The sequence below is a fragment of the Siphateles boraxobius genome, unplaced genomic scaffold (genome assembly GCF_051911475.1).
Source record: "Siphateles boraxobius isolate OS27281-9 unplaced genomic scaffold, OSU_SipBor_1 3, whole genome shotgun sequence".
NCBI lineage: Eukaryota > Metazoa > Chordata > Actinopteri > Cypriniformes > Leuciscidae > Siphateles > Siphateles boraxobius.
In genome coordinates this window covers 3,287,623-3,311,457 of record NW_027508919.1, presented here as the reverse complement: position 1 = coordinate 3,311,457, position 23,835 = coordinate 3,287,623, and the positions used below count along the sequence as shown (strand labels likewise).

Below are 23,835 nucleotides of genomic sequence, written 5' to 3'. Positions count from 1 at the left end.
ATATACAAAATATGTACAACTGGCTCTCTAGATCAATGAATAAATCTCTCAGGAAAGGAAAAAGCATGTATTTATGCACCATTGGAGTGAGGAGGCACTGAAAGAGGCAGAAACATGGTTTACATTACAGGTATGTAGAGTGTGGAGGTTTGACAGCCATCAAGGACCAGCAAGCCCAAATGTGTGACTATTCTGAAAAATAAGCAAATTAAACGCTACTTTCTTGATGGAAAATAAGCCCAATATCACTTATAAGAGCAGATGGCAACACTGTTCTGTCAGGATGAATAGCGGGACAGACTTTGTTGTCTGAAAATAAATAAATATATATAGGCTATATATATATATATTTCAGTGAACAGAATTTAAATGTTTAAATGCCTGGAAAAGGCTGGTATTGACATTTATTTTCTTCAGTAAAAAAGATTAAAAAGTGTAGATTAATAAAAGTGCTGAAAGGTAAATTACCAAGAGATTGAAAAGAAAGAAGAAGAAGAAAAAAAATAACACTTCAAATGAAATGAGGGAAAAAATGCACATTAAATCACCCATTCATAACATGACACTTTTATTACAGGACACTGAGGCAAATCAACAAATAACAACTAATGTCTTTACAAATTTTGGAGCATTTCAGATTTCACAGCAGACTAACACTAAGCCCTGATTTAAACCCATTAAACATTATATTTCTAGGATGACAGAGTCGACTGTGCCTTGTGCTTTTCAAACCTGTGTCCTGGATTGAGACCATGTCATGTCTCAAACCAGCATTTACAGAATATTGTGCTTTAAACATACGCAGAACACCGTACACATCAATTGGAGGGCGATCATCAAACATCTCTCAAATACAAGTCATTATGGAGATGGAAATGCACAATGCTCACTGACATTTGATACACAGCCTACGGCAGATGGAAAGATCATTCCCCGAGTCTGGGATGACGCACTGCCATAAACAATATCTTGGAACCGTTTTCAGCACGTGGATTAAACTGCTGGCTTAACGCCATGGCTATTTCCATTTTTTAAATAAATCTTGCTTGGCTCAAACTTACACTAGAATTTATTTTTGTGTCACGAAGATCAATTTTAATGTTTAATGTTTTGCAAACTGTAAGGGAAACAACGAGGGCCGGATCATCTGGAGGTCAATCTGCACTGTATTAGTTAAGGACCCTGGTGTTCCTCTTCATTTCCTTTGGCACTGGAACCAAAAATAGGTTTTTATGAATAATTTGTAGCAACACACTTCCTTGTTTTTCCTTCTTTTTTTGATTCCAAATCAAAATGTCCTTCACAAATTGCTCAATAGAAATTTACATGAAAGAAAAGAGTGTGTGCTCACATACAGACATAAGCACACGCACAAAAACAATTTAGAAAATGAATGGCACATAACAAAATGTCATAGCAAAAGTGGCCCAGACAACTTCTATGCATTATTCTGAGAAACCTCACATACAGAAGAACCAGTGCAGATAAAATGTTAATAGTGGCCCATCACATAAATGCAACAATTAGTTCATTTAAAGGGACGGAATGAAAAGAAAATGTGTCTATTCTATTATATATCTGTTACTCATTTTACTCTTATATTTTAGGATTTTAGATTGTGTAGTGTATTCATCGTACCTTTCAATTCCATCTTCATGATTTTTAGCAAATATAAGGTAAGAATTTAAATATTTAAATACATGTATATATATAGAATGTCTGCCAATTTAACAATCATTTAGTAATCACCACACTTACCAAAGAGCAGGCAGCACACAATGAGTAAAGAGCCGCTCACAAAGGACGTGTTTTTTGCCTTCAAGATGGAGCAACTGAATGGAAGCGAATGAAATACACATAAAACGGTTTTGTGATATGCTGAAAAAAGATATGACCGATAAAGACATAATGCAAAGCCCAAAGACATCAATCTAGAACTAGTGTACATAAACCAAACCATAGGAAATGGCGCATACGGAAAACAAGTGTCCTATGTGAACGGCTTACACTTGGGGGCTTTTCTTAGCAAATACTGATAAATGGTTTTGTGTATTAGCCCTAATGTGTGTATATAAAATACCATTTCATCTAGGCTACATCTAAATTCACCTCTGAAACATTTTGATATGGTAGGTACAGACAACTGCATTTAAATTAAATCTGCATTGCTTTTAAGCAAACTGAACAACTAATGCACAGTGACGCTTCTCTCTTTTGAACACCACAAGGATTTATTTGTACTTCAACTTTGGCTAGATCACCAAAGATAGTCGGTCAGTTCAGTAGTTTAAAGAGATATACTATGAGCCCTGTTTGCAGACCTTCTGGATAATGGAAATGTTTATCTAAATGACTGTAGATGGAATGGCTCTTTGTCAAAAAGTTCTCCATCACTACTTTTTGGAAAGTTTATAAGGTCTAGTTCAAAGATATCAATGGTGCTGTCAATCTGAACAAAATGGAACATGTTTTGTTGGCTCAAGTTTTCCGATACTCGGTTGTTTGGTTTCTCAATGTGAATCAAGACCTTAAGGACTTCAAAGTCTGATGGACAATCTACTGTGTGAGATTGAGAATAGGTTGGATAGTTTAAAACAGTTCCCTATCCTGAGTTTCCCTTATAGGCCGTATTTCTGAAGTAATTCTGACTGCCACTGCCGTTTGCGCTCTGGGAACGCCGGGGGGATTTTGATCTTTCGGAAATCTTGGATACACTCTTTCATTTCCTCCTCTGCATTGGGCCTCTCCAGAGTCTTTCTCCGGGTTAGACCGCTTCCCCCACCTTCCCGTGGACCCACTCCACTGGTGAGGGACTGAAACAGCTCACTGTTTCTCCTCTTATCCGGCAGCTCCATCCACTGCACGGAGGAACCTTTCTTGGGCGGTCGGCCAAGAGTAAGAGTGCTTGGAGGCCGAGATACAGAGTGCAGGGCGCCACATGGGGCCAGGGAGCCCCCCACGACCTCACCACGTGACACCAGGATGGGGTCCCCGTCCTGGGGAGACGTGGCCTCTGAGTGGGTCTCAGAGCTGGATGTGGAGAGCTCGTTCAACGAGGCTCCGCTCTCACTGGCCTTATCCAGCAGTTTCTCAGACTTGGGCTCCTCACACTCCAGTTTAGGGGATGCTGACTTGCAGGCAGGTCCTGGTGGATAGATAAAGAAAAAATTAGCTGATTAAACAATCGAAACCTCTAGTGGCCAATGGCAAAGTCTCACAGACTGAATTGATGATATGCTAAGCTCCTTTGTGTTAGCGTATACAATAAATCACACCAGTTTCATTGCTTCTACTCTTTACATTGGTTTTGTTATACTGTACATACACCGCTAAAAAATGTCTTATGCAGTTAAGATGTCCAAGCATCCTTAAAACAATGTATGTTTACTTGACAAGCAAAAATTGCATCAGGACTTGTTTTTTTATATTATTATTTAGTTAGATTTAGGCCTAAAACGAAAGAAAAAAACTGTTTGCCAATTGGATAAAAAATAAACTTAAAATCTATTTTCTATAAAATGTCTATCTACCTGTCTATCTAAAAATTCTGGAAAACAAGTAAAACAACAAATGTACAAATTTGAGCAGAAAGGCACCATTACTCAAATCCAAAATCTAGTGAGAGGACAACATCCTAAATGAAATGTAACTTGCTGCAAGGTAATGGCATGATGCCCAAAGCATAAAATACACTACACACAAAAAAGGGAATACTTTTTAATTAGATAAATCGAATTTTTTTCATTTGAATTAAAAGTATGTACATTGCTTTTGCTTCATTTGTTATCGTTTTCCACTGAGATTTTTCCTTACCCATACAAGAATACATGAGATGTTACCTTTGGCCAAACAAGATATCTTAAAACGTTGCTGCCTCCTTTTTGAAACACGTAGTTTTGTGATTATGATGCCATGGCATGTTGTCTAGGAATACAGTTCACAAAGTAAACAGAACAGAATATAACTCTTTTTAAAAATAGATTGCTATCCTCTTACAGAAATGTGTGGGATTTCAATACATTGTTGTTAAAGGCTCATTTTTCAAAGCACTGTCTTATCATCCCACAAAAATTTAGTCATTCAATATGGATATCTGTTGTAATTCAACATGCTGCATTCCCTCTAAACAACAGATTTAAAGAGCCTGTGAGAGGATGTCATGCATTTATTCTGAGATAGAGGGGTTCTCAGTTACATAATTCAGCCTCAAGCAAACACCAAACAGCACTTGGGTCAAAAACATGGAAATGTGGTCCTTAAATGGCAACTGACTGCACTTCAATGCAATATCAAGGCCTCATTGATGATTACACGCATAAGAAATATGTTCAGAGGATATGAACGTTATTTACACTGTACAGATTAAGACAAGTCTTAAAATAAATGTCTTTAAAAGAAAATTAAACTCATTTTTAAATTGAAAATTAAGCTTTATAACTGGCCAACACAGCTAACTCAACTAACTACATCCAATCTCTTGTCTATTATCTCTGTATTGGCTCATAATGATGAAATAATAAATTTTTTCAGAGAATCAAGAGCCAGCTGTAACTGCATGCTTCAGCAAGTCTCTTAATGTGATGCAGAGGAGCTGCTAATTGGTGATTAAACGTGTATATGCAGGCATAGCTGAAAAAAGACTTCATCAGTTGCTGTTCAGGACACAGATCATTGAAGGAGACCATCTGAGAACAGGACACCCGACACATTGGTTGGACACAGATCCCTAACCATCAGACCTTTGGGACAAGGAGGCACAAAACTAAACACACACCACAGTTAAACTAAAATGTATACACTACTGCAGTGGTTCTCAACTCCAGTCCTCGGGACCCACTGCTCTGCACATTTTGTATGTCTCTCTTATCTGACACACTGGGTGCTTCTCATTTCTTATTTGTGCATCCTCGTTTCCTTTCCTCGCTTCCTTTCCTAGCACCTCAGCTCCTCCCCCTGTAGGTTGTGAGGGAAGGACGCAAGGAAAGAAAATGAGGACGGAGGAATCGAATGAAAGCTTTTTTTATACATTGGTATACTTGATCACTCGAGCGTCACTTCACAGCGTCATCAGCAGCGCTCAAAGGATCTGCCCTTATGTTGTTGAAGCTTGTTTAAGAAATTCATAATGAATAATAATAAAGCAAGATACCCTGTTGAAATATGTGAGATGTGTGGTTTATATAAACTGCAAAGGTAAAGTATAAATTCAAATTATTGTGACCGATGTGAAGGGGGAGGGGAATGTATACGTGCGTCACGTTAAGTCAATAAAACACTTCCGCATAGGATACACCCGTGTATCCTCGCTCATGACTCCTCTGAAAGCCTCCTCACTCCTCGATTCTCGATCCTCAACTCCTCGTGGTACAGTTAGAGAATTGAGATGTCCTTCAAGATGGCTGTGCTTGATTAGTTTCCGGGTCATAGGATGGAGGACGGAGGAGCGAGGAGACGAGGAGGGATATTGAGAAGCACCCACTCAGTTCAGATAAAGGAGTCTCTTGTAATGAGCTGGTGATCTGAATCAGGTGTGTTAAATAAGGAGACATACAAAATGTGCAGAGCAGTGGGTCCCGAGGACTGGAGTTGAGAACCACTGCAGTACTGTATGTATTTCACACCGACAAAAATAAAAATAGTTAAAATAGCAAATATTCAAGTTTAATCAACAAGAAATCTGGGTTACACTGAGACATTTACATTTACAAATTTGCTTATTAACCTTTTATAGCTATTTTTTACTAGCCTTTTGTAAAGTATTTCCAATTTTAATAGGCACTTTGTTGATATAAACTCCTAAAAATATAATTTAGACAGATTTACAGCATTTTTTTTTTTTACAGAAAAGTGCTTTTATAAAATGTATAATTTTAACATTTCTGCTTAAATCCTCCAAACATTATGCCACAAATGCTGTAGGAGCTTAACCTGTACTTAACTTGGAATATTCCTTTAAATGTGTGTAATTTCTGTGACACTCATGTCACCATACAGAAAAGGGGAAAATCAAAACCTATAAAAGTGCACCAGTGTTGCCAGATCTTACAAAAAAAGTAAGCGCCTTGGTCTGAAAAAAGAAAAACCCGAAATAAAATGCCTGAAATGAGCAAATCAAAGAAAGAAAAAGAAGAAGGTGAGGATGGAAATGGAGGGAATGCCGAGGATGTCAATGTTTATAAATTACTTTATGAAAAAAAAGAAGCTCAAAGTATAATATAATCTGACATGGCAACACTGAGGTGTACACAATAATTTATCCCTCATTAAGACACTTCGCTCCTTACTAGTGATGTGTCCTCCCGTATCGAGGCTTCGAAGCGTGTGTCGAGTAATCCGGGATGATTTCTGTGGAGTGCGTATCGAGGCTTGTGTCGGTGACGTATGTGGTGACGTTTGAAGCCTCCCGAGCTGCCTGTACCACGTGACTGCTTCAGGAAGTGGTTCGCGGTTTGGCGGTCTATTTGAAATATAAGGGCCAGCAAAATGCAATGGATTCCCCCTCACATTTTGTGGACTTGGGACTTTGCGAGTTTGTTAGCGAACTATTCAAGCTTCTTTTTTTCGCGATGGAACCATGCGATGTCATTATAATCACACTGCACGTTTTACATTTATTGTCCACTTGATGGCACAATAGAGCAAATGAAGCACCATGAAGCTTCGGCACATGAGTGAACCAATTGGATGGAACGCTTCAATGCTTTATGAAGCTTCATCTCGCCATCACTACTCCTTAAACGCTTTGAGTAGCCTCAGACAAAGACTTTATATATAGAAAGATGGTCCACTGATATTACTTATGAATGGGAGAAAGTGCAACGCACAATATGGCGGATAAGAGAGTGCTTGGATCGCATTCATTGCATATGTGCATTGGCTGGTCTAGCCTGAAAAATAGCCTATGCTTTTTTTAAATGATATTTGAGCATAAGAAACAACATTTATGGGACAGTTCATGACAGATTTTGTTGCTGATCTAAAATATTAATTAATTGTGAGATCGGCAAGCATTTTTTGAGATTTCAAGATTCCCCCATTTAAATACATACTGCAGGACTTGGTCTTGGATGCCTGAAATAGCTGCCTGGAGGCATTGCAAATATGGCCAACAAGTGAACAGACTTTCCTTGAAAGGGACTTTGGCCTCAGATGCTGACTTGTTTGAAATCTAGCCGACCAATCGCCATGTGCACTGTTTTCGACAAACAGGAGAGCAGGAAAAAAAGTGTGAGACAGTGAGAAACAGGAGGCAAAAACCAAAACAAAACAGTAAATCACCAGCGATCTAAGCCAAGCATTACTATTACTTTTGCTTATACTTAAGGCCCGTTCACTCCAAGGATAATTGTAACGTTTAAAAATCATTCTAAATTTAACAGAAAAGCAGAAACCACACTCCACAATAACAATATCGGCACAGAGGAACATATCGTTGGAATCACTTGCAGAATTATTTATTTTTCAGCTGATGAACGATAAAAACATTGACAGCCAATAAGAAACCATCCTGCTTTATAGAGCTTGAGCATTTAAAGCGGCAGACAACAAAACTGCAGCATGCTTTTATAATAAACAGAACGTAATCTTGCACTGATGTGGATCCTAATATAGATATCAGTATGGTTATCTTCATAGTTATGGTTCTGGGTGTGAAGGGGCCTTTAGAGTTAAGTCAAATATGATACGCAGGGATGTCGCTAGGCCTATTTTAGGGGGGCTGAAGCTACCCCAAAATGTTCCTAAGCCCCCATAAATGATAATAAGAACAACAATAACAATTCAATTTATCAATAACCTCATTGGAATGAGTATCCTCATTCATATTTAGAATTAGACGCAACAAATTATATATATCCAGCTACAAAAAATAGCTGAAAAGTCGGAAGTTGGACAGATGTACAAACAGTCGTTGTGCTATCAAGATGATGCACCGCACCGTTTCGTTGCATTGGTGTGAACTGTCGCAGCTTTCAGAGCATTGCAGACCGGAGCACTGCAAGTAACTGGAGGATTCATCTCATCTCGTCGTTACTCTAGTTTGGTCTGAAATTTAACTCGCTATGCACCCTCCCATCCACACTCACCGATACACACGCTAATGGTGAAAGGAAGATTGGTAAGTGTCGAGATATAGAGTGAAATTGTAAGTTATTTTTAATTACCTGCTTACCTTTAAGCTACGTTTTCTTAAGGTAAAGGAAAGGGAATACGGGATATTTGGGTTTGCTATGGATAACTGTAGTCTAGCTAGAGTGAACAAGCAAAATACAAGAAATGGTTAACTTAGCAATCTAATCACAACTCTTTATTCTTTGCCATTAATATAACATATCTCTATAATATTCTAAAACAATATCAATCCCCATAGAATGTTGTTGTCACTGAAAACTAAATGTCATAGGGTCCCTGTTAATGCTAATACCGTTGTATCCTTCAATTCATTAAGTTTCTTGACTGATTGTTGACATAAGTGTAGCTCTAGATGTGAGTGCAAAGATTTTGCAAACGCAAGTTAGAAATACCCTGGGGGCTAAGCCCCCCCTGTCTTCCAAGCCTAGTGACGTCCCTGATGAAACGTATGAAAAATAAAAAGCATCCTCCACCAATTGTTCTAAACGCATGAGTGATTGTCAAGAGGTGTGCTATTGCTTTACTATAGTAGGTGATTCGACTTTTTAGGTGATAGGATTTGTGTAATAAGAAGAAAAGGTTCTTCTGGTAAAAAGTCCAGAATAAACAGTACTCACATTTTCTTTGGAAACTATTAAATGATAATAAAGTTTCAAAGATTTGTTAAAAACCTGAAATTGTTGAGTAAGTCCACTCAATAATCGACCATCAGAGGACCACATGCAACCTTCATGCTGTAAATTGCATAGCTGCGTATCTGAAGCAGCAGCGTATCCATTTGCTGAGGTCAAGGGGCCTCAGATGCAGCTGTAGAGACCTCAGCATGACCTTATTAAACCCAACAGATGTTCCCTCTACACTCTTCTGCCATTCCGAATTAGCGTGAATGCTGGAACGTTCCAGAACGTCCTCCGATTTTGGCCATTCCAGGTTTCACCGGCCATTGTGAAATCATTCTGTGTGATTGGATGGTTTTAAAAAGAATATCCTGCTATTAAAAAACATATGGTGAGTTGATCATTAAGGCACATGTGGCGAGTTGGAGGCATTTTAACAGTATGTTCATCCTACTTTCTCCTGTTGCTTCATAATCTCTACAAGAGCAATAACCATCACGCCCTCCAGCAAACGAGCTAGTCGGGCTAATGAATGGCTTCAAAATGCACACACACTTCCCATCTCTCTTGCAAAACAATTACACATGTAGATCCACAGATTAGCTTTTACTGGAGTGTCTAGCACATGTGCAGCTCGAAGGAAAACAGTAATAGCTTCTCTGCTTTTATTTGAGTAAATACAGTCTATATCAAATTGTCATTGGGTTAATAAAATGCCTAAAAACACTTAAGTAAGCAGAGGTGATACCTGTGCTGGCACTACAGGCGGGAAAACGTCCTATCATAAAACATCTCCAAACTAGGCAGTGAGTGTGACGCATGGAGGTCAGTCAGACCTACAAATAATGGAAATTAAAGTACTAAAACCCATAACAAATAGTTTCCGTCATTCAAGAATGCAACTTCTAAGTTTGAAATCGCTAAGTTTATTTAAAACCTATTATTTTTTATTTTCAGTATACCCAGAATGTTCTGTCTTCAAACACACTGGATTTGAAATAGCACACTACGGAACTGTCACGGAACACACACAGGAGGCAGAAAATCCAATATCAGTAGTTTAATATAGGGTAATCCAAATTGTAGTCTTCCAGGCAGGGGTCAAATCCAAAAATGCAAGCAGTTCAAAAACAAGAAACAAAACATGGAACAAACAAGAAACAAAACATGGAACAAACAAGAAACAAAACATGGAACAGACAAGAAACCAACCATAAAGTGTGAAGGACATCTAACAACGACTCAGTGAAATGGACTGACACAGACAGGGTATTTATACACAGGACTTAACAATGTAATAAGAAACAGCTGCGTGCAATGATGAGTGATGAGAACAGACAAAGGATTGTGGGAAATGCAGTTCCAGAATGAATGGTGACAGTAAGGGAAAGAGACCTCTAGTGGACACCCGGGGAAACACAAACCAACACTGTGACAGGAATGGGGTAAAAGGGTAAAAGACTTTTACACACTAGACACAACACACAAGACTTTGAGCATGCAAAATTTCTTCAGACACTGCAGTGGTCGTGATATGACATTGTTTGCAGTCTGACACATTTGTTTGCATATGAATGGAAGTCAATGGAACGTAAAGTTTAGTGTGAATGCCCCTTTAAGGCTACAAGTAGATGCGCATCCTCTTTAAAGCTCCAGTAGGTAGCTTTTGTAAACAAATATTTGTTAAAACTGTCATTATGTCCTGAAAGTAGAATATGAGACAGATAATCTGTGAAAAAAATCAACCTCCTCTGGCGCCTCCCTGTGGTCCTATTGCCATTTGCAGAAATACACCGCTCCCGGTCAGAAACAACCAATCAGAGCCAGGAGGAATGTCTTAGCAGTGTCAATCACGCTCGTGTACGCGCTGATCACCCCTCTCTTGCACAGCGCGAGCGCGTACCGTCGTTCGTGACTCTCCTGTTCAAACTCGTTCATCCAAATGAACGAATCTTTTTTCGAGTCATTTCGTTCATTCAACGAACGAAATGACTCGAAAAAAGATTCGTTCATTTGGATGAACGAGTTCGAACAGGATCACGAACGTGCGTCACAGAACAGAGCAAGGCGAGCATTTGTGCTTATAAAACTTAAAGTTTTGTATTTATTTTTGAAATGACCGATCGTTTCGCTAGATAAGACCCTTATTCATCGTCTGGTATTGTTTAAAGCCCTTTGAAGCTGCGCTGAAACTGTTATTTGGTCCTTGAAACGTTTGTGTCCTATTGAAGTCCATGATATGGAGAAAAAGCCTGGAATGTTTTCATCAAATACCTTAATTTCTTTTTGACTGAAGAAAGAAAGACATGGACATCTTGGATGACATGGGGGTGAGTAAATTATCAGCAAAAGTTTTTTTTTTTAAAGTGCACTAATCCTTTAACGTTATCTTAGTAGCTATAACTTATGGAAAGAGTGCAACCTTATAAAGTTACATGTATTGCAAAATACATAATGATTTGAGGACCAAGTTTGTAGTCAAAGTATGGACAGGCAGGCCATAGTCAATGTAAAGCATATTGTTGATGTTTCGTCCCTATTAGTGAATGTTCCATAACTGTTTATAATCCGCTGTCATCGGTGGTCCTGCTTACTAGCCTGCGCGTTCACGGCAGGCTCCGCTGTGGGGGAGGAGCTGTGGAGGGAGGGCTGTAGCGCACCAGAGAGCAAGGGGGTTGGACCTGTAAGTTGTGCTTGTTCAAATTATCAGGCTAAGTCAACATTTTCTCAAAACTCCATACTGCAGCTTTAAAATGTTAAATAGAATGTCATGAAATAGTTTCAATTTATGTGTTGCCTAGCAACAACCTACACAACCCAGCACAAACGCTCCCGGTTAAATATTTGTTAAGTATTACTATTTCTTCATTCCTGCCCATTTCTCCTGCATCTAACATGTTGATTACAAGAACTGATCGTTTGCTATTCCATCTAATCTCCCATCTAATATATGTGGTCTATTTAGAAGATGATCAACGAGATTCGCTTCACCTGTGACTGGTTTTACAAATTGCCCCACAATAGGTCATCATTTAGGGTATTAAATTATTATTATTATTTTTTTATTAAAAAAAATAATTTTAAATTGTTATTTAATTTAATTTCTGTCTATACAGAAACTGACTTTCAAAAGTAAACAAACTCTGAGGGATATTCATTGGAATAAAAAGTATGACAACCAGCCTCGGTCACTCTATATAAATATAAATAACATAATAATCATAAAAAATTAAACAAATACACCAAATGCACCTAGTACTAATGTAAAAAACCACACACATTAAGGTTGGATAATGACTGCTGAAAATGTTAATTATCCTCTCAGCTGTCAGAATGCTGTTGGCAGGTTTATCCCTCATTCTGCCCTCATGAAATAAAGACCAATTAGCTCTGGCAGAGACATGAACCGCTTTAGAAGGATCTTTTCTTTTTAGAAGGATTCTGACGACTCATTCAGCTTTCATAATAGACAGTAATTCCAATATGTCGAATTAAGTTGCATTCTTGAATTACTGGGCTAGAACAGAACAGTCTCCCCAGAATCTAGTAGTTTTTTTAATTATTGTAGCCAAAAATTTAAACTGTAAATGTGATACTGTGATACTGTAAATGTGCATATATATAAAAACACTCCGGTCAGTTGACATAATTGAATCATTCAAGCAATTTTAAACCATTTAAGCCCAAGAAGACGTGAAAGAGAATTCAGTTCAGTACTCGCTGTCTGAGAGATGATTTTCGCACATAAAGCTGCTTCTCAAACAGCTCACGTGAACAGAATTGAGTTCTTTCTCAATTATTTATTGAGCCTAAAAGGTCAAATACACAGACAATTATGTCAAAATACCCATCTTGGCAAGTATTCAATTAAACAGTTGGTTATGTCTTAAGTAACGCAAACAGTTGAGAAAACGCATGTGTATCAGTATACTGGATCAGTGCATTCTGTCTTAACTTGACAGCAGCCTAATATCCCTGTTTCTGACTGTAATAATCAAAAAACAAAATAAAGAAAATCATATATAGATGTCACCCCTCCGGATCCTACTTCCCCCTCTCAGTGCGGGCCTCGAACCTGGGTCTTCGGCATGGGATGCGGGTGCTCTAACAAGGAGGCTTAAGACTGCGTTCTCTAGCATCAGTTGCTAGGGTGCCATCTGAGATCCGGGGAGTGAGGTTTACTCGCACAGCTCTTACTAGTTAGCCACCGTTACACTCACCCCCATTAACCTCACTCACATCCGGGTCACGGCACCAATGTCACCCCTCCTGTTCCTAATCACCCCGCTCTGTGCGGGCCTCAAATCCGGGTCTCCGGCGTGGAAAGCTGGCGCTCTAACAACGAGGCTAAAGATTGCTAAAGCGCCATTTGGGATCAGGGGAGTAAGGTTTACTCGCACAGAAAATGTGCATTTATTAGTCTGAGTCTAATGTAAAAGCATTCCAGAGATGCCAGACAAAATTTTAGCAATTGCTGGAAGATTTCAAACTCGAGGAATGAAACTCTACCCCTCCCTGTATGCATCTGTATAGCATTTCTCGTCAGTACCCGGCCGCCACAACTGAACGCACCCTGACCTTTGCCTGGGGAGAATTGATTATTGGAAAGAGAGAGAGAGACAAGGGGGAAAAAACAGACAAGTTGAACACAATGGCTGATATATCATTGAGATGCACAAAGCATTTCTGCAGAAGGAATAGAAAAGGATTGAAGAGAAGCAAAAATCTGATAGGGATTTCAATAAGGCCTTAATCCTTCTGCGGAAACACAAGATCACAGGAGTCTAGCCGTCAGCTGCAAGGTCAAACAGCATGGCATGAGAACTACAGGAAGTGACCTTCAGGAATGACTCACACAGATAAAAGTATGTTTAGGTGGCGATAATGCAATAGATTGGCATATGTTATGATATAATCGTGATAACTATGATAAAACGATCCAATCAGACTCTGTTCCACTGGAAGCAGGAAACAGATTGTGCTTTATCTTGATGTCATTGTGAAGCTGATAATGTTAGAGGGCGGGGACAAAATATATGGTAATTAAAATTCCATGCAATAAAATGCTCAATTTCTTCTACTATAATGGCAAGGCAAACATCACTATCACATTAATAAAAGTAATAAGGGGTATAAGGGATTTAAACAACCCTCTAAAACTACATATTGGACTGTAACCACCTTTACAATGCCATAGCAATCTCCTGAACTAGCAACATGCTAAAAATAATTTAGAACAGTTTAAAAACTGCTTAGTAACACCCTGGCAACCATCCAAAACATTCTAGCTTCATGGAAGTGACTTTTGCACGGACAAAGACTATACTTTAGATTCATTTGAATGCATTTATAAGCTACAAAGTTACCCAAAAGCTACTCACTCGTGAATAGACATTAAAAAACTCTATGCAAATGTACTTTCAAACATCACTACAATTTACATTATAACCTGCACAGAGAAGCAGCAGATGTCCTCACATGCAATGGTTTCTCTGGGGAACAAACCATGTCCTAGAAATAATTAGCATGAAACCAATGTAAACATATTGTGTGTGCTCATTTTTCCACCACAATCACTGTCATAGAAATCTCTCCATCCTCTCTGTACATTTACTCTCATTTTCTCTTGCAAACCTCAAAGGAAAGAAGCGTTTATTTCTGATGAGATATTTTGGTTGACACAGATGGCCATGATTTACGCTCTTCAGTTTCATTTGCCTCGCTAAGCATGATGGAACAAACTGTAAATAATACAACTAGAGCGACAGGACATTGCAACGACTCTGATGCCTGAAATGAATATAATATGAGTTTACTCACACAGAAACTGTAGGTTCTGATCAGTCAGCAGGGAAAAAAACAATGCTAAATGCAAATAATAAAAAGCAGCTAACCTGTGAAAAATATGACTGTATATAGAGACGAGACCAGAATAAATATGGTCATTATCTTTAAGGGAAGAAAAAAAAAATGCTCTCCATATATTTTGTTGATGTCAAAGGCTATGCATCCAATCAAACTATATTTCTGTCACTTGATAGAAATACACACAAATCCCCTAAATCAAGCAATGTTATTTAACATTTTGCTATACTGAAATACATTTCATAGAATTCTGCTGATTTCCCCACAAAATTCATTACATTATAGATTCAGTGCTAGAGAAAGTTTGAAACACAAATTCAAAAGTAAGTGTTTTTGATCTCTCTAAGCTGCTGTGGATACAACAGTTTTGCAAATACGTAAATGTTAATGTAAACATGACTAATAGTATATATATATATATATATATATATATATTTCCACAATAAACCGATTTGAATTCACTTTATTTAAAACCATTAAATATAACCTAAGCATTTTTCTTATTGTAATGATTGCAGCCAACATCATTTAATGCCAGCTTCAAGCAAGACTGAAACAAGAAAGATGAAAAACAGGAAACACAACTCATCCATCTGATCCGTCCCCATGACTTTGCACAGAAATGAAGAGGGAATTTACAAGGACTCAAATTTAATTGACAACCATCTGGACAACATTACAGAGTCTGTAAAGCAAATTTACAATCAACAATTAATGAAAGTAAAGAAATGTAACAGAAGGACTTTGAAATTTATGTTGGGGATTTCTGGTATGTGCACAAAAAGACCAGAAACATGTATTGAAAAAGTGCAGACACTCCATAGCAGACCCTCCTTGCCTGTCTGAGTTTGGCAACATTTGCTATATAATAATAATTGTAATAATTATAATAATTGCTAAATAATCAATATCTTATTCAATATATATCTTGGAATTTATCATGAATTTGCTCTGAAATGTTTTTTTTTTAATCAGAGGATCAATCATTTTGATCAAACAATCATTGTTATCAAGTAAACTCAGAATGCAAAATACAAAATAAAGCAAAAATAGTTTTTTCAACTCTGTTTCATAAAATGAACAGATTTGTTTTTAAAAATCATTTATACTATATACAATATTACATTTAGTGTTGTCAAACATATCGGTATTACCGTTACCAAAGAAAGAAAAAGAAAAATAAGGAGCATTTCTGCAGTATTAGTGCACCCGTATTGTAAAGTGTTACCGATATATTTGGTACCCGATAATAGACACTGCTTGTTCGTGTTTGTTTGAGCATCAAAGTCAAAATGCATTAAAAACGGACACAATCCAAAAGACTCACCTGGAGAATTATAACATCAATCCTCGACACATTCAGTGATGTGCAGCTGCATTTACATGCGGTATAGATATGGTGGCTAGCAAACAAAAACAATACAGCGTTCATTTTGATCATGGCTTCTTGAAAAGAAAACTGGAAAAAACTAAGACTATGTGTGTGGAGCAAGTGGTAATGTTGTCTCACTAATTGCGTCAGTCAGGTAACTGATTAAAATTTGACTGTATTGATGCCGACTACTGAAATTTAGTACCGTGAAAACGAAAAAATTACTTACCAACATATACAGGGAGTCGAGCAATTTGAGACCATTTCGTCTTCTCCAATATAATTTCATTTATTTAATTATTTCCAGGTTTAAATTAGATTCAATGTGTTTTCAGACTTCCGGACCCCAATGTATGAATACTTAAATATTTAATATGTGAAAATGCCAGCAAACACTGTTTTAAATTGCCTCTAATCGAGCAAGAAGGTTATTTAGGGGACAGGGATTGGGAAGTGTTGAGCAATAATAGCAATTTGCCTAATATAAACTGAAAGTTTCAGGCTAAGAAATTATCACTTGATTTACCAAGTGAACTCTACAAGACAGAAACTCATCACTCTCAGACTCACAGTGGCTTGTTTTGTGGCATGTCGGAGCGCTATTCAAAACAACGCCACCCTCGATGGAAGCTACAATTCATTCTCTCGCAAACTCATGCACACAGAAGCAGAGGAGTTTATTCTTGACATGTCAAAGAGCTTGCAGCCGTGTTTATACAGATTCACACAGAATAGGGAGAAAGAAGAAAAAAAGAAAAACTTAGATGAGCCTGTGCTTGGGGAAATGTGCAGAGCAGTTTGATGTTTTTTATTTATTGTTTCTTTTCTTTTGCACTCTTTCGCTCTCTAGCCATTTCATTACTGCTCACTCAACTGACAAGACAGTGTGCATACATATTTATTTATTTTTTAGATCAATATCTGTGCAAAATTGTACCTCGCATACCTGATACCTCCTTCGACAGCCAGCAAAGTCCACTAACTACCCAAAACAAGTCAAGGCCTGGTTGAGTCAGTAATACACAGCAGGAGCAGCAGATTCTCTCCACCTCATTCTTCACCTTGGCAAGAACATTGAACGAATGAGTATTTCCAGGAAAAAGATAGTGCGGCCCTATCTAGTGGCTCAGATAGGAAACTGAAAGCATTACATATGTTTCAACAGCCTGGTTCTTCTTTACTTAGAGACGAGATAACGGCCTGCGGTAGTTAGATAAATGAGTGATGGTCCTGCCATATCTACGCCGAGAGAAAATGTTCCTTCGTGAGATTTGCAGCGGTAACTTTCCACTGGAATGACATTCCATTATCGTTTTAAGAAAGTTTTTACATTCTGACCACTGAAGTGATTGTGAACGTTTCATGGAGTGGACATACAAAACAGATTAGAGCTAAACGGTAGGCGAAGACTGTCCTTTTTTTTCTGTAAGGTTCCTTTTCTTTTCCAAATGACTTCAATTGAGCAAATGTATTGCTGCCCAGAAGCTTTTTACAATTTAGCCAGTGGGTTGAAAGAGAGGCGGTGCTTCTTATCTCTGTTCTGTTAATTAGAACCAGCGGGAGGAGCTCGGCTGCATGCCTTTATTATAAAACCTTTTTTTCTCATTGTAATTTATGGGCTATGCCTATAATTGAAAGGGTAGTAGAGGTAGACAGGAAAGTAGAGGATGTGGGGAATGAGATCAGGACATGACACGAACCTGCATCCCCATGAACCGCTCTAATGTGTAGTACAAAAGGCTGTGCATTATTGTTAGGCATGATGCATAGAGGTAAAATATTTTGTCCGAGCAATAATAAGGGGAAGCGCATGAAAAACATGTCCGGAAAACATTCATTACTTTTGTTGTGCAGAAATATAATATAAATAAGACATAAATATCAAGATTTGTACATCATCAGAATTAAATATCACTGCTTGCAAAGGAGCTGTTCTCAGTTTCTTATTACATTATATTACGCCAATAAATCAAGGCGGATATTGTGTGTGCTGTTTTTATTAAATGGCTGTTAAATGTGAAATAATCTGTAAATAAAGTAGAAAAGGAAGTGACATTTTTAGGCAGGATGCATAGTGGTAAAATATTAAAACAATTCCAGCACCAGCATTATGATATAAAAAAAAAATACCAATGTTAAAAACAATTTTTGTCTGTATTAAAATTATTTGTCCTACCCAACATCTCAACTTCTGGCTCAACCAATAGTGCGTATTTGGGGCAGGACTACATGTTTTCCGAGCCATTATGGAGAAGTGCATAAACATCCTGTCTAAAAAACAGTCAATACTTCTGTCATTCAGAGATATAAATTCATAAATATCAAGATTTTCATTGGCAAAATTAAATATCAACGCTTGCAAGGAATGCAAAGTAGGTTCGAGGCTTTGATTTCATGTTAATTAAAAGCTCCATCGGAGTCACTTCGCACTGAGCATGTATTCTTGCTTTTTCCAAGTAATATTGTTCATTAATCTAACTTTATTCTCCATAGCAATGTGCCACATTAATATAGAAATCAACTGTTCTGAATATTCATGTTTATTTTTATGTAAATGTGGTTCTACCACACGTACATTTATTTACATTTTCATACACACTAAAACTACTTTACAGACGTACAAATATGTAAGAATTCTTATTTATGAATATTAAAATCGTGCCATTAATGTTTTGATTCCATTGTATTCAATTCTCATATTAATGACATGTTTTCAGTCATCATGCCTTTACAGAGTGGATCGGGATAAGATTTTCATAGATTAATAACTTAAATTATGGTCTGTACCACATGCAAAACTATAATACCGCCCAAGAGGACTGTGACAGAAACACATTGTCATTTGGACATTTTTGCAATAAATAAATTCTTGTGATTACACTTGTCTGACTGTTATGTTTTTCTTTATAACTGTACATAGTTTTAAGAAAAGGCTCTGGGTAGGTTTAGAGGTGTGGGATTAGCGGCTCAAAATATCTTTTAAATGCTATATTGTTACTGAAATTGTAGTTTTCCTGTAAATTTTTGTCGTTTACGTTGTTCTTTTCATATTCTCTATAAATGGTTATGTTTAGGTTTTGGGTAGGGATCTAAAATGTATCTCTAGAATGGTGAAAGGGCAATTATACAAATATCTTTATGAAAGATTCATAAATATTTTAAGTTTTTTAGCTGTAAAAACGTAAGTAACTGTAAAAATTACGTATAAATGCTGCCAAGACGTCCATGTTGTACGTTTCAGCATCTATCTAAACATACAAAAAAGTATGTTTCGTACCTGTAAATGTTATCTATTAATACATGTATTAACAATGAGACTGTGAGGCTGTGAAGTAGCATACAGTATATAAATGCATATATTGGCCGTTTTACAACAGCTTGGAATATGCAACTCATCCCACAGTCTGTGCTATAAAAATATACCTGCAATTGTGCAGATAGGTGTGCTATTACTTCTCTAAGTGATCAGACAAAATGGATTTCACATAGCAGGTGATAAAACAGCCAAAACACTCCAAATCTAGAGCCAAGAATAATCAAACAGACTTGGACAGTAAGAAACCACCAAGAACACCCGAGAAACTACCTAGCAACACCATAGCAAACACTCAGAACCTCCTGGTAACCACACAGGCATCATGCCTGGGCTTAAAAGCACTCAGAAAACCCACAACAATGTCACAAGTTTCCCTTTGTTTGGACTTTGTGTTGGTTTTGCACGGTCTAATCTGTCGTCATGAACACTAATGTGATTCGTTGTTCAGTTCAGGTGTGTAACTTTAACTATCCTCATTTACCTGTGTATTTAAGTTCCCTTGTTTCAGTTTAGTGTTGCCGGGTCTGGTTGTGTTTGCTTGCCTGCCTATGTTTGGATTTACCTGTGGATACTATTAAAGCATGTCTTGGATCTCCATCTTCTTCATCGTGTTAACACAGCCAGTTTGTGACAGACACCTTGGCATCGCAGTGGTGACTTGCACGGGTAAGGACCACTGATACACTCTCCATTAACTTACATACTTATCTTAATTTAGGAAAATGCAAAAATGTAGTTCAGTATTTTCTACAAAAAAGGTGTTGATTTTTCAAACATTTTTGAAGAATGCATCAACACTCATTCAGTGTGCATGCCGAATAAAATGTATTTTCTCCTTACTTACACAGTCTTCTAAAGCCGTAGTGCTCCGGATCACACACCTAATAACATCATAATGCAGAAATATCATCATAACCCAGTTTAGAAGTACAGCTGAATTACTACAGACACACACTGTCAGAAAAACCTATATTAAGAAAGCGCTGAATTTTACGGCACAATGTTCTTTTTAGGCCATTTATGGCTCCTCCATTGAGAGAACAGTGTTCGTCACCTGCAGGGCAGCAGGGTTTACCTTATCATCAGCATCTGTCAAAGAGCTTTCTTTTTCCATTTCTTTCATTCTGAATATTCTTATTCACCCTGAGGATTAGAAATGGAGAGAGCTTTTATAAGTTCACCAGTAGATTGATGAAACTTGAGTGGGTTTTCTCAAACTGCTAGATAAAAGTCACAGTGTCTGTAGGTTCAGAGGTTTGAACTGTAAAAACTTTACTGGAAGCCTGATTTCTATGGAAGCCTAATTTTGTAAAAACAGTAAAAAATAAAATGTAATTGAGAGATACAATACTATATATATATATATAAAATAAAAATATACATTGTGAAATATACATTGCAATTATGATAAATAAGTCCAGATAAATAAATTAGCAATTATGAGAAACAAAATAAAAATGATGAGGATGTAAAGTCTTATTGTAAAATATAAAGTTGCAACTACAAGAAATACAGTCATCATTTTGAGAGTCACAATTATAACAAAAAAGTCACAGTTGTGGAATATGAAGATATAAATATCATCAATCAAATAAAAAATAAGAAATAGTTAAAATTGTGATATATCAAAGACATAATGGTGATATATAAAGTCACAATTATATATATATATATATATATATATATATATATATATATATATATATATATATATATATATATATATATATATATATATATATATACTGTATACATGTTTACTTTGAGGCAGAAAAGGGATTCCATAATTCTTAGAGCAAATAAATAAATAAAACCAATAAAGCAAGCAATAAAGATAAGAACAACAATATAGCTGCAAACAGCAATTAAGGCCTTTAAGCACATGCATAAAAAGGCATTATGTTTTCTTTAACAAGTTCGTAACCACCAAGATCATAGATGGAAAAGACTATTTACAGCCAATACAGGCAATTTTATATATATATATATATATATATATATGGGTTTTTAAAGGTTTTTAACAGTTATAGCGCCAGCTAAGGTCCGATCTCCATAAAAGTCTGCATGCTTGTTTAGAATCATAAGTTGCATACGCTCACCTGATTTCGTGAAGTTTTGCGTTTTCGTTTAGGATTTATAGGCTTTAGGTTATATTTTGCTAAGCCCGTTCTTGAAGGACCCTGTTATAGCTGTCCAAAGGGTGCAGTCAATTGTTGTTGTTTTTTTGGTAATTATTGACTTAAAGAGTCAAGACCTAAACGGACTTGTTCGCGAAAGTAGGTTTTTTAAACAATCACAAATATTTAACGAACGATTTGATTGACAGCAATAGTTCTTGAGGCAAAGTGGTTCAAAATGAGGAGATCTAACACATGATATGAATAACATGTGTATGTGTGAAACTTAGCGTGAGGCATAAAACTTGTTAGCGCCACCAGGTGCTCGATTTCTTTAAAATGGGTACTACCATCCCTGAAAGTTTCATGCCTTTAGGACTTACGATTTGGCCTGCCCGATCACTTTTATGGCAGAAAGCTGATCTCTGAAAATCCAGGATAGCACTTTATTTTACAGTCCTATTCTGCATGTACATACTATGTACTTATTATATAAATTACAATAACTGGGTTATGACTAGTTACTAACTCTGAACCAAACTCTAACCCTACTTACCTTTTATTAGCAGTAATTTCTTGGGTAAGTACACTGTAATTACACGTACTGTAAAATAAAGTGTTACCAAAATTCCTAATAATTGCAATCGGATTTCAGCGCTAAGCTCTTGAACCCATAAAAAGAAGTGACAACTTTCATCCTGAATATGCAGCTGATGTTCTCCTTACTTTTGCCATCCTTTCAGTATGAATTCATACTCAAGTAATTTAGTGAGTGTAATCTCTCATCCCCAGCAGTAATTTGTTTACATGATGTGACAAACCATTCAAACCATCCAAACACACTGACAGAACATCATCAGTGTTTACACACCACAACAACCCTGTGCTGTGACAAAGACAAACGAGCGGCCGTAATGGAGCTTTGGTAAGCTTTCTTGGTTTCTAATTACATTATATTATTTGCCTATAAATCAAGATGGACATTGTGACTGCTGCTTTTTTAAATGGTTTTTAAATATGAATATCAGGTTTTGAGGTTATTAATGATTATTTTGTAAGACAAGTCTGTTTGACAAAGTTCACATTTACATTCACTTATTTGGCAGATGAATTTATCCAAACAACCTATATAAGTGAGCAATGGTAATCATAAGCCAGGTAAGTCATGTAAGGAAGCAGTCTAGTTAAGAGACATAAAAACAATTGCACAGTGATTTTATGTTTTCATGACCTTAAGATCTAAAGGCATAAGCTTAAGGGTGTGAAATTACTTTAGTGCACAAATACAAATTGTGTGAATGTCTTTACAAAACGTATTAATATTTTGAAATGGATGAGTTGGAATGGATAACAGTTACTATAGGAATACACAATACTTGTAAACAATAAATGTATAAAACCTAGCTCAGATCATTTGATCTCTAAAGAACTGAATGAAAAATATTTGAGTTTATATTGCAAACTCTTACCTACGCTGTCTTTGCACACTGAGAGATATTGTTTAGATCTCCTCTAAAACAACAGAGAAGAAACATACATGTGTCTCAGGAGAAAGCTGCAAGAGACTCAAGCAAACCCCATTTGCTTTTTTTCAAGTGTAGTCTCGTTGCTTTTGGAGAAACAACTGAAAGATTAAAAAGATGAAGATAAATTCACTGTGCAGTTTTTTTATGTGTCTCCTATCTAGATTCCTTCCTTACATGAGTAATCGCTTGTTATACCATTTCCCTATAGGTGAGCAGATAATAGTACCTCCAAAATGAATATTCTGTCATTTACTCACCCTCATGTCCTTTCAAAACTGTATGACGTTCTTTCTTCTGTGGAATACAAAAAAAAAAAGGTAATTTGGAAGATATCTTTTTTTGGTCCATAACAAGGAAAGTCAGTGAGCGGGGACTTATGTTTTTTGGACACTACTATGAAAACATGCACTAATTTATCAAATGGAATTAATCCAGTCCGATTTCAGATTCTGAAAGATTTGTTTATATGAAGCCTAAACATTGCAATCCAATACACATATTTGTTTACATGTGTATTTCATTTATACCAAACTAAACTTCAGATCATGCGCATTTTGATTATAAACAAATTATTTCGGAAGCTTTTTCAAAATGTTAATTTTTGGGTAAACATTGAACCTATGTTAATGTTAAATTCAATCTGTACATCATAAAGAGATTGAGTCTCTTCATAAAATTTGGACTAAACTGCTCAATTCGTATGGATTAGTTTTACTATCTCTATATGAACTTTTTAAAGCATCATAGTGCTAGTTGCGTAACTGTCAATGGAGGGACAGAAAGCTCTCAGATTTCATCAAAAAGATCTTAATTTGTGTTCCGAAGATAAACGAAAGTCTTAAGGTGATGATACACAGGGCAACTTTTTTGAGCAATGTTACTGGGAAAGCTT

The 23,835-nt window shown here is 36.8% G+C and overlaps 1 protein-coding gene across 1 annotated transcript in view; it reads right to left on the bottom strand.

The window, feature by feature from the left end:
• Nucleotides 1-554: 554 nt before the first annotated feature.
• The window catches only part of kctd8 (potassium channel tetramerization domain containing 8), a 33,456-nt gene continuing 10,175 nt past the window's right edge, over nt 555-23,835 (bottom strand). Inside the window, exon 2 of the mRNA XM_077247390.1 lies at nt 555-3,145. Coding sequence (XP_077103505.1) covers nt 2,619-3,145 — 527 coding nt within the window. The 3' untranslated portion in view covers nt 555-2,618. The remainder of the gene's footprint in view (nt 3,146-23,835) is intronic.